The sequence below is a fragment of the Erpetoichthys calabaricus genome, chromosome 6 (genome assembly GCF_900747795.2).
Source record: "Erpetoichthys calabaricus chromosome 6, fErpCal1.3, whole genome shotgun sequence".
In the NCBI taxonomy this organism is placed as follows: domain Eukaryota; kingdom Metazoa; phylum Chordata; class Cladistia; order Polypteriformes; family Polypteridae; genus Erpetoichthys; species Erpetoichthys calabaricus.
The window spans coordinates 13,263,329-13,278,848 of record NC_041399.2 but is presented as its reverse complement, the minus strand read 5'-3'; the positions used below and the strand labels follow the sequence as shown (position 1 = coordinate 13,278,848).

Genomic DNA, 15,520 nt, shown 5'->3' with positions numbered 1-15,520 from the left:
AATGAGAATCTCTTTTAAGTCTCATAAGCCATCAAAGTCCAACCTTTCTGCTTTGTCAGCTTCTAGCTGTTGCAGTTACCTCATCATTTTCAAAGGGCCTTTACTTTTTGATAAAATTCAAACAGGTTTACAAACAAATATCTAAGCAACTTGGAACAGACAATATACAAGGGATGTTCAAAAAATTTCAGCACTTTTTTTTTTAACATTTTTTATAAAGAACTAGCCAGTCCCCGCGGCTTTGCCCACATATTAGTGAAACAGGACATTGAGGAGGCCCTGCCCAGCTCTCTACTCCTGACATCACTTTTCCCCCTCCCTTCGGCCCTTAGCCTCTCTCTCGGATTATTGTGAATATATCACTCCTGCAAGTGAACTATGATTCTTAGTGTGATGGGAGAAGTCGAAAAATCAACCAGAATGTTCCAGCAAATTATAGAAAATAAAAGATCTAAATCCATTAAGTAGTTCTCTCGTTAGCTAACTAAGCAAAGTTAAGGTTACGCCCCGAGGCAGACATGTGAGTGAGGAGGGTGCCGGCCACCCTACCTGCAGCCCGATGAGTCTCTCTCGGATTCACGCTAATAGATCGGTACCAGAAGCGAACTCTGATACTTCACGTGATGAGAAAGTCGCAAAATCAATGGAATGTTCAAGCAAATTATAGAAAAAAACCCTATCTAAATCTGTTAAGTAGTTCTCTCGTGAAAAGCGGACAAACATACAAATGGGTCTAAAAAACTATAAGAAATTTTGCACTTGGACCAAAAAATTTTTAAAATCATTTCTTAGCGAGCACCTATGGACCAAGGGTAACCTACATTCCAAATTTCAAGTCCCAAGTCCTCATGATTTTGTAATGGGTAAGTCAGTGGTATTTGGCTTTTATATATACTGTATATATATATAGATTTCAAAAACAAAACAACTTTTATACTAAACAGCAAGGGGAGCCGGCTTGCCAGGCAGAACTAGTCACATGACACTCTCAGAAACAACTAATTAATGCTCCTCAGGTAAAGTTGTGAATGTCCTTCGTACGATGTAACTAAGTGGTTAACATTAGTGGAAAAAATGCACAAACTTACCTAACAATGTGAGGACGCAGGCTAATATTGCTATAAGTGCTCCAGTGCTAAGTCCAGCTGGTAGAATATATGCTTCAGCATTACAGGATTGGGCCGTGCCATCTGGATCACAGTCACAAACCCGAATTGTTAACGTGTTTGTGCTGCTCAGTGAAGGAGTCCCGCTGTCCACGATCAAGATCGGCAACTTGTATATCGATTGCTCTTGTCTTCTGAAGTCACTTCTTTTGGTAAGAATTGATGCAGTATTATCTAAAAATGACAAAGATATTGTTCATTACATTAACTAAAAATTATTAATAAAATAAGCTTGGGGAAATGCTTTAACCCCACAAAATGAAATCACAATTGCACAGAATTGTAAGTGATATGGTTATCTGCAGAGGAATGATTAATGTCTTACCAGGAGAACCTGCACAGAATAGACGTCGACACGTGCAAAGTGCTGCACGTGGGCAAAAGCAACATCAGTTATAAATACAAGATGAGAGACACTGACCTACAGGAAGCAACCTCTGAAAAAGATTTAGGGAATTATGTTGCCGCAGCATTTTCATCGACTAAACAATCCACATAACCAATTAAAAAGGCAAATAAAATGTTAGGTTATATCATTAAAAGTGTTGTATATAAATCAAGGGATGTTATGTTCAGACTATTCAATGCACTTTGGAGACCACATATGGAGTATTGTGTGCAGTTCTGGTCACCACAGTACAAGAAAGACATAACAGCACTTGAAGCTGTGAAGAGGAGAGTAACCAAGTGCATCCCACGACTTGAAAACATGGCCTACTGTGACAGACTCAGAGAATTAACACTAGAATTCCTGAAGCCTACGATAAACCTCGTAATCCTGGCCCAGTTTAAATCTCTTCGCACCTCTCCATTCAGTGTTTTTTGTTTTGCAAATGTATCGATCAGCATAAGCAGCAAGCAGCCTGCTGTCCCATCCCCTGCCTTGACGGAGCTCAGCTCTCCCATCTCAAGCCAAGGCTCCTTATCTGTGTGTGAGGAGCCTGGAGTTATACAGGGTAAATAATACAGTATATCGTTATTTGGAATACATGCATTTCATGTGTTTTCCGTGTCTACAATGATCTGGGTAAGCATAGGATGAAAGGAAATGTGAGAAATACAAGAAATGCTGAACGCATACCTAAAGCAGAAACTTTTTCCATGTTATACCAATAATGACGTGAAGTGCATAATGTGTGAAGACTTTAGTCCAAATATCAAATAAACACGTGCGCTTTCATTCAAGAATACAACCAAAGAAAAGAAAAAGCATACTATTTACATGTGGCTGTCAATGAGTTAAAAACTCAAGCTCAAATGTCAATTGACAGGGAGTTTACATGTATTCTTGAATGGTGCAGAGGTAAGAAGTACTGCCTTATAACCCGAAGGTACCAGGTTTGAGACCAGGCGCTCCGAGTTTTGAGTAGTGAGCTGCTATTGTTATTATTTCTACAATATAATAAAAACACACATTTGATTTGAGTCAGTAACACCCGGTGTAAATTTTGGCTACTTGTAAAAGTTAGCGCTTGTTTTTTTATTATTCGGTTTTATATTCTCTCAGTGACGTTCACGTGATACAAGGAACTTGCCTCTTCCTCTCTGAGTTTGATGGCATTTATCTCCATTCTTTTCACATGAGCAGTGCTGTGGCTGATGCCTGCTCAGAACTGTTTGTTGTACAGGCAATCAAAGATACGATGTCCCGTGACCACTATCAGACTGGACAAAGGCAGGACCATAACAACAGACAGCTTCTTCACAGCGCGCTCGCTGGCTAATAGACTGCTGTAATGCAACGCAACTCTACTTGGCACCATAAAGTAAAATGGGACTTCCACCTGCAGCTAAAGTCACTTCGCCACACTGCTGTTTAGATCTGGTAGTGCTGTGCTGACGGTGAATGTGCCCAGAAAGAAGAAGCCTTTGATTTCAGTCTGTAACAGTTTTGCTACCTGTAAAAGATATCGCTGAAGGCATATCAACAGACACACAAGCACTGGTGAATAATGTCTTCTTGGTATCTTGTTGTCACTTGAATTTTTTTGTTATTCAGTTACATTCTTGAATAAAAGCACACTTGTTTCATTATACCTTTGCGAAAGTGTTTATGTTATATTCCAGTAACAACTTGAATGAGATTGAAGCGTTTGTGTCTCGAGATGACGAGACTGCATAGGGACCTAATCCAGGTATTTAAAATCCTTAAAGTCATTGATAAATTAGAAGTTAATGGTGAGTCACCTACTCAAGGACATCAGTGGAAATTAAGCGGAAGTGCATTTGGGACTGAATCAAAGAAGCACTTCTTTTATAATTTCCACAATCCTGAATGTCACCCTTCTCCTTATAAATGGGTACAATCACACTGTTCCTCCACTCCTGTGGTATTTTCACCAGCCCATAGATCGTCTGCATTGGATCCATCAACACATCTGCTGTGTCTTCTCCTAAACTCTTTTAAACTTCTGCTGGCATCTCATCTGGTCATGTTACCTTTCCATTCTGTGTTCTCTTTAGTGCCTCCTTTGTCTTTCTAATTCCTTCAATCGGGACTCCATCCCCAGATACTACCCTTGACTTTTCTTCATTCAACAGCTTTTCAAAGTACTTCTTCCATTTCTTCTTGATCCTATCATGCTCACTCAAGACCACACCTTGCACATTTTTCATCTGCTTTATCTGACAAGAAATCCTTCCCAGCCTTGTTCCTGGTCTTCATTATTGTAAAAATCCTCGTCTCTTCTTCTTTTGTCTCCAGTTTTTCACAAACCTCCTCGAAGCCTTGTGCCTCGACTCTCACCACTGCCCTCTTTTGCCTTCCTTTTTGAGGTGTCTATACATTTTTCTATCTTCCTCTGTGTTTCGCTGTTTTCCTCAAACATCCCAAATGTGTACACATGTTAGGTTAACTGGCAAGTGTGTGCTGGTCTGATATAGAAGACTACTGTGGGTAAGTGCATCAGTCTGCCATTCCATACAGTGTTGATGAGTTTCTTGCTCCCAAAACTGCTGAAATAAGCTCCAGGGCTTTACATTCCTTCAAAGAAATAATTGGATTTGAGAGTGAATAAGTGAACGAATTCACGAATGAATAAAATACAAATCTTGTTTTTTTAATCCAAAATATTATCTGAATTATGTGAATCATTGAAAACACCACTCGTTTTAATAAGCAGTGTTATATATGCATAAATCATGACTCTTATAAATGCTGCCTTCAGAAGTGACAGACTAGTTATTAAAGAAGCTTACAGTATATTATACATTGGGGAATATGTTTACAAAAACAAGTAGTGACGAGTGGAATATACAGATTTCCTTTTGCATATAGTTTCATTAAATCACCTCAAAAACTCATTTTGCATGCATTTTTACAATTGCAAAAAGCAAAGCTCAACGAAATTAGGGTTTTGGGGGATTTTCAGTTCTTTTGAACTTGAAGTAAGGAATATCGCCTCCTAAGGGTTAATCAGTAACCATTTTGGCTCGCCCTTGATTTCCCTCTTCCATATCTTCCATGGCTCCTTACTTGTGGCTCTCATCTGCCCTGTGCACTGCCTGCCTACATAATATAGTAACCACCATTCAGATTATATCTCTCGGCTGGCCTGTTAACACCTTGGCGTCCCACTCAGGGAATGGCAAAAGGGATGCTTGGGCATCATTGCTTAGATTGCTGACCCTAAGACCTAAGCCTGGATAAGTGGTAGAAAATGAGTGGAAAAATGGATGGATAAACTCTTACGTTTCACTGTAAACCTCATTTTGAATGAATCGTCTTGTTCATCACTAATGTTTAGAAATAGACTACACTACCAATTCAAATGGCAAGTACGACGGACAATGTGCAAGTGTAAGAGTTCTACATAGTGTTCTTTTGTTTTTGCTTTTTAGCTTTACTGCTGTTAGGCCTAGTTTTAATATATATTTCAACCGTAACGTTCCCCAAGAAAACATTTCCCACACTATCTTATTGCCACGAATGTCCTGTACTGTTCACACCAGCAAATGGTTCCATACACTCATGTTGTTTGCACTAAATTCTGATTGTCCCATCAGCACAAAGCAAAAACAACCTGGATTTGTCTGACCATGCTACCTTTTTCAACTCCTCAGTGGTCCACTTTTGATGCTTTTGTGCCCAAAGGAGATGAGGCTTTGTTTTGATGACCTCAACACCCAACATTATCTGTGATTCTTGTAACCCATTCAACACAGTCCAATCAGTCCAATAGGTGGTGTATTCTGAGATGACATTCTGCACACTACTGCTGAATTCCGATGAGATTTGCTTGGTTGTGGCCTGGCTATTCACTTGTGTGGTTTTCACCATTCTTCTTTGATCACTGTGATCCATCTTTCTCAGTTGATCCATGAAACAGCTGTGCATGAAAAGTCCATGATGACAGTGGATTGAGTCACTAACTCTTGAATTAAAATGTACCACACATGGACACAAACAAGATTTTGAATTGTAAACCCATCTCTGTTTGTTACATTTATATTCATATCTGCAGCTGGAATACCTTAGGAGTATATAGTTTGGGAAACTGCATGTGTGAACTGACCTTCTGCTTGTTGAAGCACTTCGAATATGGTATGTCCGACGCATATTCTCTTTGTGAAAAAGTTTTCGCTCATTTTTTCTTGAGTTGAGTTGTACTCAACTGTCAGTGAACTCTGCACTGTTGATATCATGTGAAATGCACTGTTAGACAATGAATAAGATGTCACAGGGCTGGATTCCTGACCAATGAATGAGGCGGGGAGGCGGGTCTTCAGTTGAAATGCCCTGGTGTGCGTGATCGTGTTCTATTTTAGTTTACGTGAGTATTTTCTCTAAAAGATCTATTGAATAATAACTAGAAAAAATCCATGTGTTTGGTATTTTGTGAACATATGACTTGAGGTGTGGATGATGTGACATAAGTAACTTGAGATTTTTTTCATAGATATTTTTTGCAGTTGTTTAACCTTGGTCACTATAGATTTCTGTTCTAGCCATTCTGCATGAAGACACCAGATTAAACATTTTTCTCAGCCATCAATACAAATTAAATGAGACAGGTCAGGTCAGGTTGGGGAGCATGCACTGGTACAGCGCCTTGCCACACAAACCACATGACGAAACAGCTTCTGATCCTGGTTAGCAACACCCCAGGCAAACACACGGTCCAGTCCCCCCTCTGGAAATTACCCTCTATCTGCCACAGCCAGGTGTTACATGGGTGTCTCCTTGGCCTGCTCCTGCGAGCCGGATCACTCTTGGGGAAACGTGCCACATGGCCGTAGTGCCGTAACTGACACTCCCTCACAATGCAGGTAATGTGCCTCATTCGGGGCTCCGTGAGCAACCGCTCATTCGACACAAAGTCAAACCAGCGGTACCCAGGAATTCTCCCAAGAGACACAGTACCGAAGGAGTCCAGTCTTCGTCTTGGGACACTGAATAACGTCACAACCATACAGCAAGATGGGAAGCAGCAGGACTCTAAAGACTTGGACCTTTGTCCTTTTGAACAGATATTGGGCGTGCCACACACCATTTTTCCAGTGACCTCATGACCCCCCCTTGGTCTCCCATTCCGTCTACTGACATCATAGGAAGAGTCACCAGAGACGTGAATGTCACTCTTGAGGTAAGTAAACCTCTCGATTAAGGTCAAACTCTCTCCGCAGACAGACACACTGCTGATGGCCGTTCTCCAAGAGGTCATTAAAGGCCTGGATGTTGCAAACCCAGACACTCAGACTCCTCAATCAGTCTCTCGAGAGCCCCCATTAACTCAGCAAAGATCACAGCATCGTCAGCAAAGTCAAGATCAGTGAATCTCTCATCTCCAACAGATGGCCCACAGCTGCTGGAACCTGCGACCCTGCCCAACAACCAGTCCAGGCAAGCATTGAACAGAGTAAATATATATAATAATAATCTATAAAATATATATATATTATTTTTGGGTGAAGTATACCTTTAAATTTCTGAAATTTTCTTAAGGAAAAACCAATTCCCATTATCATGATGAGTAACATACAAGATAACAAGATTCTGTGCAACAAACTTGTAGAGATTGTGTAAAACAGGCATTTATTACTTTCTCTGGAGTACATCAAACTGCTTGGTGAATGGCCCAGACACCTGTGGTGCTCATTATTCTAGAAATAGCCTTGATGTATGCGTTTATGAACTTGAACGATCACTTTTTCAAGACTTGCTCGAGTTCTTAATAGCTTCCTAACATGCTTCCAGTCAAAAATGACAAGTCACTAATGAACGATGAAGGAATGTGCAGCAAATGCTTTCAATTTGGTCTTGTATCTCTACAGGCACGTGAACATGTTGACAAGGTTATCTGCTACAAGGAAGTAAAGTAGAAATAATTACCTTTAAATCCTACCGTAATACACGTAGTTTGACAACATTATTATATTGATAACACCAGGCTGCAGTAGCACCAGATATAATTAGGCAAACTGAGGCGGTGAGCTGTACAGGCCAGGCAAATGGACAGATGTGCTGAAAGTCACAGGCAATAGAAATTCTACACTGATGTTCTAAGAAAAAGCTATTCCAGTGGGACTGTCCATTTTAACCACACTGAAGGTATTTTCCCTATGAAAGGGTCTTCACAAAAATATTTTTAATACAACACTGAAGTCATAAGAGTTTGTTATATTTGGAGAGACGCATTCAGAACCCCACACGGCACTTCAGTTTTGAGGGGTATTCATGCATGACCTAGCTTATCTGTGTGGTCAGGGGTGGAAATGGATCCTGGTAATCTGTGTGAAGAAAAAACTGAGCATTAAATTACAAGGAATATACACTATGGGGGTAGCAATTTTGTATTACATTTCAGCTTGTCCGTGTGACTTTTTATTTGCAATCTGTTTGTAGCAACGTTTTTGCCAGGATCTTGAAATCCAGCTGCTACTGAGTTGGTAAGGCAAGATAAGACAAATGCATACAAAAGAAACTTCTCAGTCCAATAAAGTGTATTTTAAAAGGGTTTAGAGGAAATTCAAAGCAAAATTGGACAATTAAATAACTGGAAATAAAATGTTAATTTCTAATACTTGGTTGAAAACCCTTTGCTGGCAATGACAGCCTGAAGTCTTGAACTCATGGACATCACCAGATGCTGGGTTTCCTCCTTTTTAATGCTCTGCCAGGCATTCATGTCTGCGGCTTTCAGTTGCTGTTTGTTTGTGGGCCTTTCTGTCTGAAGTTTAGTGCTTCAACAAGTGAAATGCATGCTCAATTGGGTTAAGATCAGGTGACTGACTTGGCCATTCAAGAATTTTCCACTTCTTTGCTTTAATAAACTCCTGGGTTGCTTTGGCTGTATGTTTTGGGTCATTGTCCATCTGTATCATGAAACGCTGCCCAATCAATTTGACTGCTGTATTTAGCTGGATTTGAGCAGACAGTATGTCTCTGAACACCTCAGAATTCATTTGGCTGCTTCTGTCCTGTGTCACATCATCAATAAACACTAGTGTCCCAGTGCCACTGGCAGCCATGCACGCCCAAGCCATCACACTGCCTCCACCGTGTTTTACAGATGATGTAGTATGCTTCGTATAATGAGCTCTTCCACGCCTTCTCCATACTTTTTTATTGCCATCATTCTGGTAGAGGTTGATCTTGGTTTCATCTGTCCAAAGAATGTTTTTCCAGAACTGTGCTGGCTTTTTTAGATGTTCTTTAGCAAAGTCCAATCTAGCCTTTCTATTCTTAAGGCTTATGAGTGGCTTGCACCTTGCAGTGCACCCTCTGTATTTACTTTCATGCAGTCTTCTCTTTATGGTAGACTTGGATATCGATACGCCTGCCCCCTGGAGAGGGTTGTTCACTTGCTTGGCTGTTGTGAAGGGTTTTCTCTTCACCATAGAAATGATTCTGCGATTATCCACCACCTGTTGTCTTCCGTGGATGTCCAGGGGCCTCATGTATAAACGGTGCGTACGCACAGAAATGACGCGTAAGAACATTTCCACGTTCAAATCGCGATGTATAAAACCTACACTTGGCGCAAAGCCATTTTTCCACGGTACCTCATACCCTGTCGTACGCAAGTTCTCCGCTCGGTTTTACAGACTGGCAGCACCCAGCGTCAAAACAGTGCTACTGTTCCTGTGTGGTTAACCTTTCTTAGATCCACATCCACAACGGTGGCTTTATCAAATACACTGAAATTAACTGCATATTGTTCATAAATTGAATGCATCTGATTGTAATTAACCTGTAACAATATAATGGTCCACAGAATGGTCAAACTATTCTAAATACCATAACTGCTTTAGCGTTGTTACTCTCACTGCACCTTCTTCTTCTTCTGTCAGCTGCTCCCATTAGGGGTTGCCACAGCGGATCATCTTTTTCCATATTATTCGCACTGCACCACTCGGGAGTATTTATATCACTGTATCTGAGTGTTAATCACAGATCTATAGCGATCAGAAAGAGAATTATCGGTATACAGCATCAAGCACTCACTACCTCAGCCATTCGCTATTTGAACTGCTCTCATCCAACCAACGCTTCACAGCCTTTCCTGTTCGGACCTCGCGGTTCACAAACAGTTTCATCCCAAGAACTATAAACGCACGTGCGTTTATTTCCACGCTGAGTGGGATTTATGTAGCGGAAGAACGCGGAAGTTGGCGAACGCACAGATTCCTGCATCTGGATTTTTCTGTGCATAAGCACATTTCGCCTTTTGTGCTTACGTCATGTTATAGTGCGAATTCTACGCACGGTGTTATGCATGAGGCCCCTGGTCTTTTTGCGTTGCTGAGTTCACCAGTGCTTGCTTTCTTTCTCAGGATGTACCAAACTGTAGATTTTGCCACTCGTAATATTGTAGCAATTGGGTTTTTTCTGTTTTCGCAGCTTAAGGATGGCTTCTTTCACCTGCATGGAGAGCTCCTTTGACCGCATGTTGTCTGTTCACAGCAAAATCTTCCACATGCAAGCACCACACCTCAAATCAACTCCAGGCCTTTTATCTGCTTAATTGATAATGACATCACGACGGACTTGCCCACACCTGCCCATGAAATAGCCTTTGAGTCAATTGTCCAATTACTTTTGAGCCCCTGAAATGAAGGGATTGTGTTCAAAAAATGCTTTAGTTGCCTCACATTTTTATGCAATCATTTTGTTCACCCCACTGAATTAAAGCTGAAAGTCTGCACTTCAACTGCATCTGAGTTGTTTCATTTAAAATTCATTGTGGTAATGTACAGAATCAAAATTAGAAAAAAGTTGTCTCTGTCCAAATATTTATGGACCTAACTGTATACGTACGGCACATTCAATACGGTCAAAACAATACGTTACGAGATATGGTGTGTTCAATAAGGTACGGTTTGAAACTGTGAAATTGGAAAAAATCTAATTCTCTGGATCTGTACAAAATCTTTTCAAAACCTGGCAGGTTCTAATTAATAACATTTTAGAGTAAGCATTTAAATTGAGAAAGCAGATTCTCTCCCCTCTATTTTATTATACTCATTTTTATTAATTCACTAGGGGGTTCACCTCTTGCTTGCTTCGCTTGCCAAAATCACCCCCAACCAGCCTGAGCTACATGCCTGCCACTTCGCGTTTCAGCCGCTCATGTTATGAAGAGAGAGGGGCTGAACACACCCCAAGGAGACGTGGTCGCTCCTCCGAAACCCCCTCTTAAATGGTGATACAATGGGAAACAAATACAGTTGTTTGTTTACCTCCTCTTTGCTTGATCAGCTGCTTGATTGCTGCTGCTGCCGTGCTGCGTGATCTGCATCTCGCATGCCGCTTTGAACATTTAAAAGCCTGTACAGCAGCTGTCCTACTCTTTGTCTTTTATTTCCGGCCCCGGGCGTAGTTAAATCTCTTGGCACAAAGTCTCGTCTCGCGGGACATGAGTCCTTGATATTTTTTACTTTATAATTTACAAACAGAATAAGAATATGCAAATCTAACAACATGACATTAAAGTTCGACAAATTCTGAAAAGAATTATACCAAGCATATATATGTAGGCTTTAAAATAAGCCCATTTTAAAGCGTGACAAAAAACGTGATGTAAAAACATCACATAAAATCATTGGACTTTTAGGCTTAGGATTTTATATAGAGAGAGTAGATTAATTTATCTATTAATTTATTTTTGCTGTTGATGTGTTTCAAACCTATTTTTGTTAAACTTGACTTGCTTGTATGGAATGTTATTTGATTTTAATAAAATCAATAAAATGCAAAAAAAAAAAAAGAAAGAAAGAAACTGTGTGCCCTCCACAATCTAGTTACTGCAAGGCAGTTCATAAACTGCGACTAACCAACAGTCAGAGAGTCAAGAAATAATTGGAATATTCCATTTTAATTCAGCTATAGACTATGCTTTAATATATAGACAAACATGTTGTCACACACATGCGAGTAGGAGGAAGCTGAGTGGACTGAAAGAAGGTAATTCCACGCCAGACCAAGGGGTGGCATGGCACACTAAACCTTTCTCTGTTTTCTCTGCAGACCAAACACAGAAAAACCTGCCTGATTTCTCACACATGACATCATTTCTGGTTTCGGCGTCAAGAGTGACGGTACTTCTGGTTCCGACTCCCAATAAGATATCACTTCCGGTTCGGGGGCTAAGAAAGACATCACTTCCAGCCCCAAAAGTGAGGTCACTTCCGATTCCAACATAGATGATATCACATCCTTTGATGGCCTTTAAAGCCGTCATCTTTGCCACTACTCATCAGTTCATGTTGAGAACTCATCCTGAGCACATCTGTGCAATTTCAATTAACCTTTGCAGCTAGGCACAATATATGGATGGCTTCCCCAAATCTTTTTGTGTGTCCGAGGGTGAGGTCTTTCACAATGTTATCAATACTAGGAAAATACTTCTATTGATTTAACATAAGCTAAAGAACTAGCAAATGGCTATTACACTTCTGTAGTTGTCTGGTCAAGGAGTTTGAGTCATTCTTCTACGTGTCTATCTATTTTAAAGCAGCACTTAACCTAATTGCATACAAGGTGCATTCAGATAGTGTGCTGAGCCAACAGTCTTCCTCAAGCTTTCCTGGTGTTCACATCGAGAGCACCATTATTACTGAGTTTAAAAAATTTTCTTCATCTTCTCAGGAAGTCATGATGTACACCACAAGAGAAGAGAGTTCAGGCGTCTATCGTATAGAAAGTGAAATTCCGGGCATTGATAAGAAGCACATTCAGACTGTGATTCTCCTTCTCCACCACAGCAGGAAAAACTGCTGTTGAATGTGAACGCTAAATGTCAGCTGTGCTGGGATCAAACCTCCGAGTTTGGTGTCTATGGAAAGGCGGTTTGCCAGATTTCGATCCGGCCATTTCAGCGTGAAGGACAACGAATGTAAAGAGCTGCCCAAAACTGCCACAGATGACCAGAATTTGATGGCCCACAAAGCTGGGCTCAAACTAATGACTCACTTTATGATCTTAACCAAGGAGCATTTTCCAAGGGTGGTTCTTTCTTTCTGTCATTTTTTAAGCTTGGTTTGATTGCTTTGGCTATTTGGTTTTGTCATTTTGGTTGTTCTCAAAAATCATAAAACCTCACTGTGGAGAAATTTTTGAACTTCATCGTGAGTTCACTTTATATGATTGTTTATGTGTGCTGGGGGAGTAGGTGTGCATGTCTGAAATATTCATAAGTTTATTTGGGAGGTTGTCAGAAGGGTCACCAAATAAATTATTGGACTTGTGTTTTCTAATGTACTGTATCCATATTTTCATTTAATTGTCATTTGTGGCTTTTCTGTATTCGGGTGTGAGATCAGGATGTAGTAGTGATGGTGACCTTTTATCCAGTTATTGTTTCTGCTGCTTTATGGGTTGAAGAGTATACTCATAGCACCTGCGGTTTATCTATTTAACCTATTTAAAAGAAGCGTTACAGTGTGGCTGCTCATTATTAAGAGGGCACACCTCAAACAGTAGTAAATTACAAAGGTTGTGAAATGTAACAAGGTTAAAATGTGGTTGCTCATTACTAAGAATGCTCACCTTAGAGACAGAGAGATTAGAAGCACATGCTGCTACAGTGCATTGCTGCACCCACCATATGACAAACCACCTCAGGATCCCAGATTAGGACCCGAACGCAACCATGCAATGGGTGACACCTCAGCAACACACAAGTTCAGATGGAATGGAACAGTCTGAGGTTTTTTTATGATGGCTGGAGTCCCAATTCTGCCACCAACCCCCACGTTTTTCCCTGCAGGTTGGAGGACCTAATTGCAGATGCTGGATGCAGATTAAAGTCATACCCAGGATGGAGCTCAAGGGCCCAACGAAGCAGAATCACTTTTGGCATTTATGGGATTCGAACTGGCAACCTTCCAATTGCCAGTGCAAATCCTTAGCCTCAGAGCCACCACTTCGCCATGCCCACCTTAAATGGCAGTAAATTACAAAGGTTTTGAAATATAACCTTCACCACATCTTCCTTTTAGTTTTGTTATTATATAACTGAAAAACTCGAATAGCTACTGCAACCCTTTGTTAGTCAGAACTGCTGCTTTTGACTGCTGGTGCTTTGTCGCCAAGGTATCTGATGAAGAATGCAGCTCTTCATATACGTAGGTGCTGGCCCATTGACTGCTCTGTAGATTAACGCCAAGGATTTGAAAAAAACACATGCTTCTACAGAAAGTCAAAGTAGCGTGATCTCAAAAGTGGTGTGACGTGTTGAACACCAGATGTGCCACTGCATTTGGAATCATCTGCAGTGGCCTGGTGGCACATGCTGGTACTCCTGCAGTCCAGGAATGTCAAGACCAAAGACTGAACCAGGAGTTATGCATACATCGTCAGATATGGTCTGATCTTGTGGATGACGTATATAGCGAATCTACAAGACTGGGAGACAGTTGTAACGTTGTCACTGAATGGCAGGTGGTCATCAAATCACCACCCCAAGGAAGCTCACTGACTTGGCAGGATTAAGCGATAATGAGCTGAGCAGAACAGAGATGGGGTGTTTAATAGATGGATGAACTTGAATAACAAGTTAACACTAGAATCCCTGAAGCCCATGAAAAAAGTCGTAATAAATTCGGTATCCATCCATCCATCCATTCTCTTCCGCTTATCCGAGGTCAGGTTGCGGGGGCAGCAGCTTGAGCAGAGATGCCCCAGACTTCCCTCTCCTCGGCCACTACTTCTAGCTCCTCCGGGGGAATCCCGAGGCGTTCCCAGGCCAGCCGAGAGACATAGTCCCTCCAGCGTGTCCTGGGTCTTCCCCTGGGCCTCCTCCTGGTTAGACGTGCCCGGAACACCTTACCAGGGAGGCGGCCAGGAGGCATCCTGATCAGATGCCCGAGCCACCTCATCTGACTCCTCTCAATGCAGAGGAGCAGTGGCTCTACTCTGAGCCCCTCCCGATTGACTGAGCTTCTCACCCTATCTTTAAGGGAAAGCCCAGACACCCTGCGGAGGAAACTCATTTCAGTCGCTTGTATTCGCGATCTCGTTCTTTCGGTCACTACCCATAGCTCAAAATTCTGTATTTTTCTATAATTTTTAAAAAACAGATAGCCAGTCCTGGCATTTTATTTTAGAACCTAATGGGTTGAGGAACACTCAGAAAACAAAAGTCTAACAAAATTACAGAATGCACCCATTTTTAACTTTCTTAACACTAGAATCCCTGAAGCCTATGAAAAAAGTTGTAATGGTGGGCCAGCTGAAATTGCTTTGCACCTCTCCATCAGCGTCTTTGTTTTGCAAATGTGTCAATCAGCACAAGCAGCAAGCAGCCTGCTATTCCATCACCACCACCAACGCAGCTGAAGTTCTCCCAGCTCAAGTCTGTTTATCTGGGTGTGAGGTGTCTGGAGTTGTTTAGGGTAAATAATATATTGCTATTTGGAACACGGACATTTCATGTGTGTTTCGTGTCTACAAATATCTGGGTAAATGTTTGATGACAGGAAATGCGAGGCAAGAAATGTTGAACATATAACTAAAGCAGAAATTATAGTACTAATGAAGTTCTTGCTGCTTGTGCTGATTGACACATTTGCAAAACAAAAGATGCTGATGAAGAGGTGAAAAGGAATTTAAGGTGGCCTGACTTTACAGCTTTTTTCATAGGCTTCAGCGTTTCTAGTGTTAAGAAAGTTAAAAATGGACGTATTCTGTAAATTTTTTTTAGACTTTTGTTTTCTAAGTGTTCCACAACCCATTAGGTTCTAACATAAAATGCTAGGACTGCCTATCTGTTTTTTAAAATTTATAGAAAAATACAGAATTTATCCATTAGCAGGCAACTTTATGATGAATGTGCAAATTGTACACAATCTTTTGTTAGAGTGTTTCCCATAACCCCTCTTAATCAGTCAATATTGCTTTGGGGAAACTAACC

General features: G+C 41.0%; 1 protein-coding gene across 1 annotated transcript in view; it reads right to left on the bottom strand.

Annotated features, from left to right (window-relative positions):
• The window catches only part of LOC114653209 (cadherin-7-like), a 322,615-nt gene that overhangs the window by 26,598 nt on the left and 280,497 nt on the right, over positions 1-15,520 (bottom strand). The window contains 1 exon segment of the mRNA XM_051929318.1: positions 1,089-1,340. Coding sequence (XP_051785278.1) covers positions 1,089-1,340 — 252 coding nt within the window.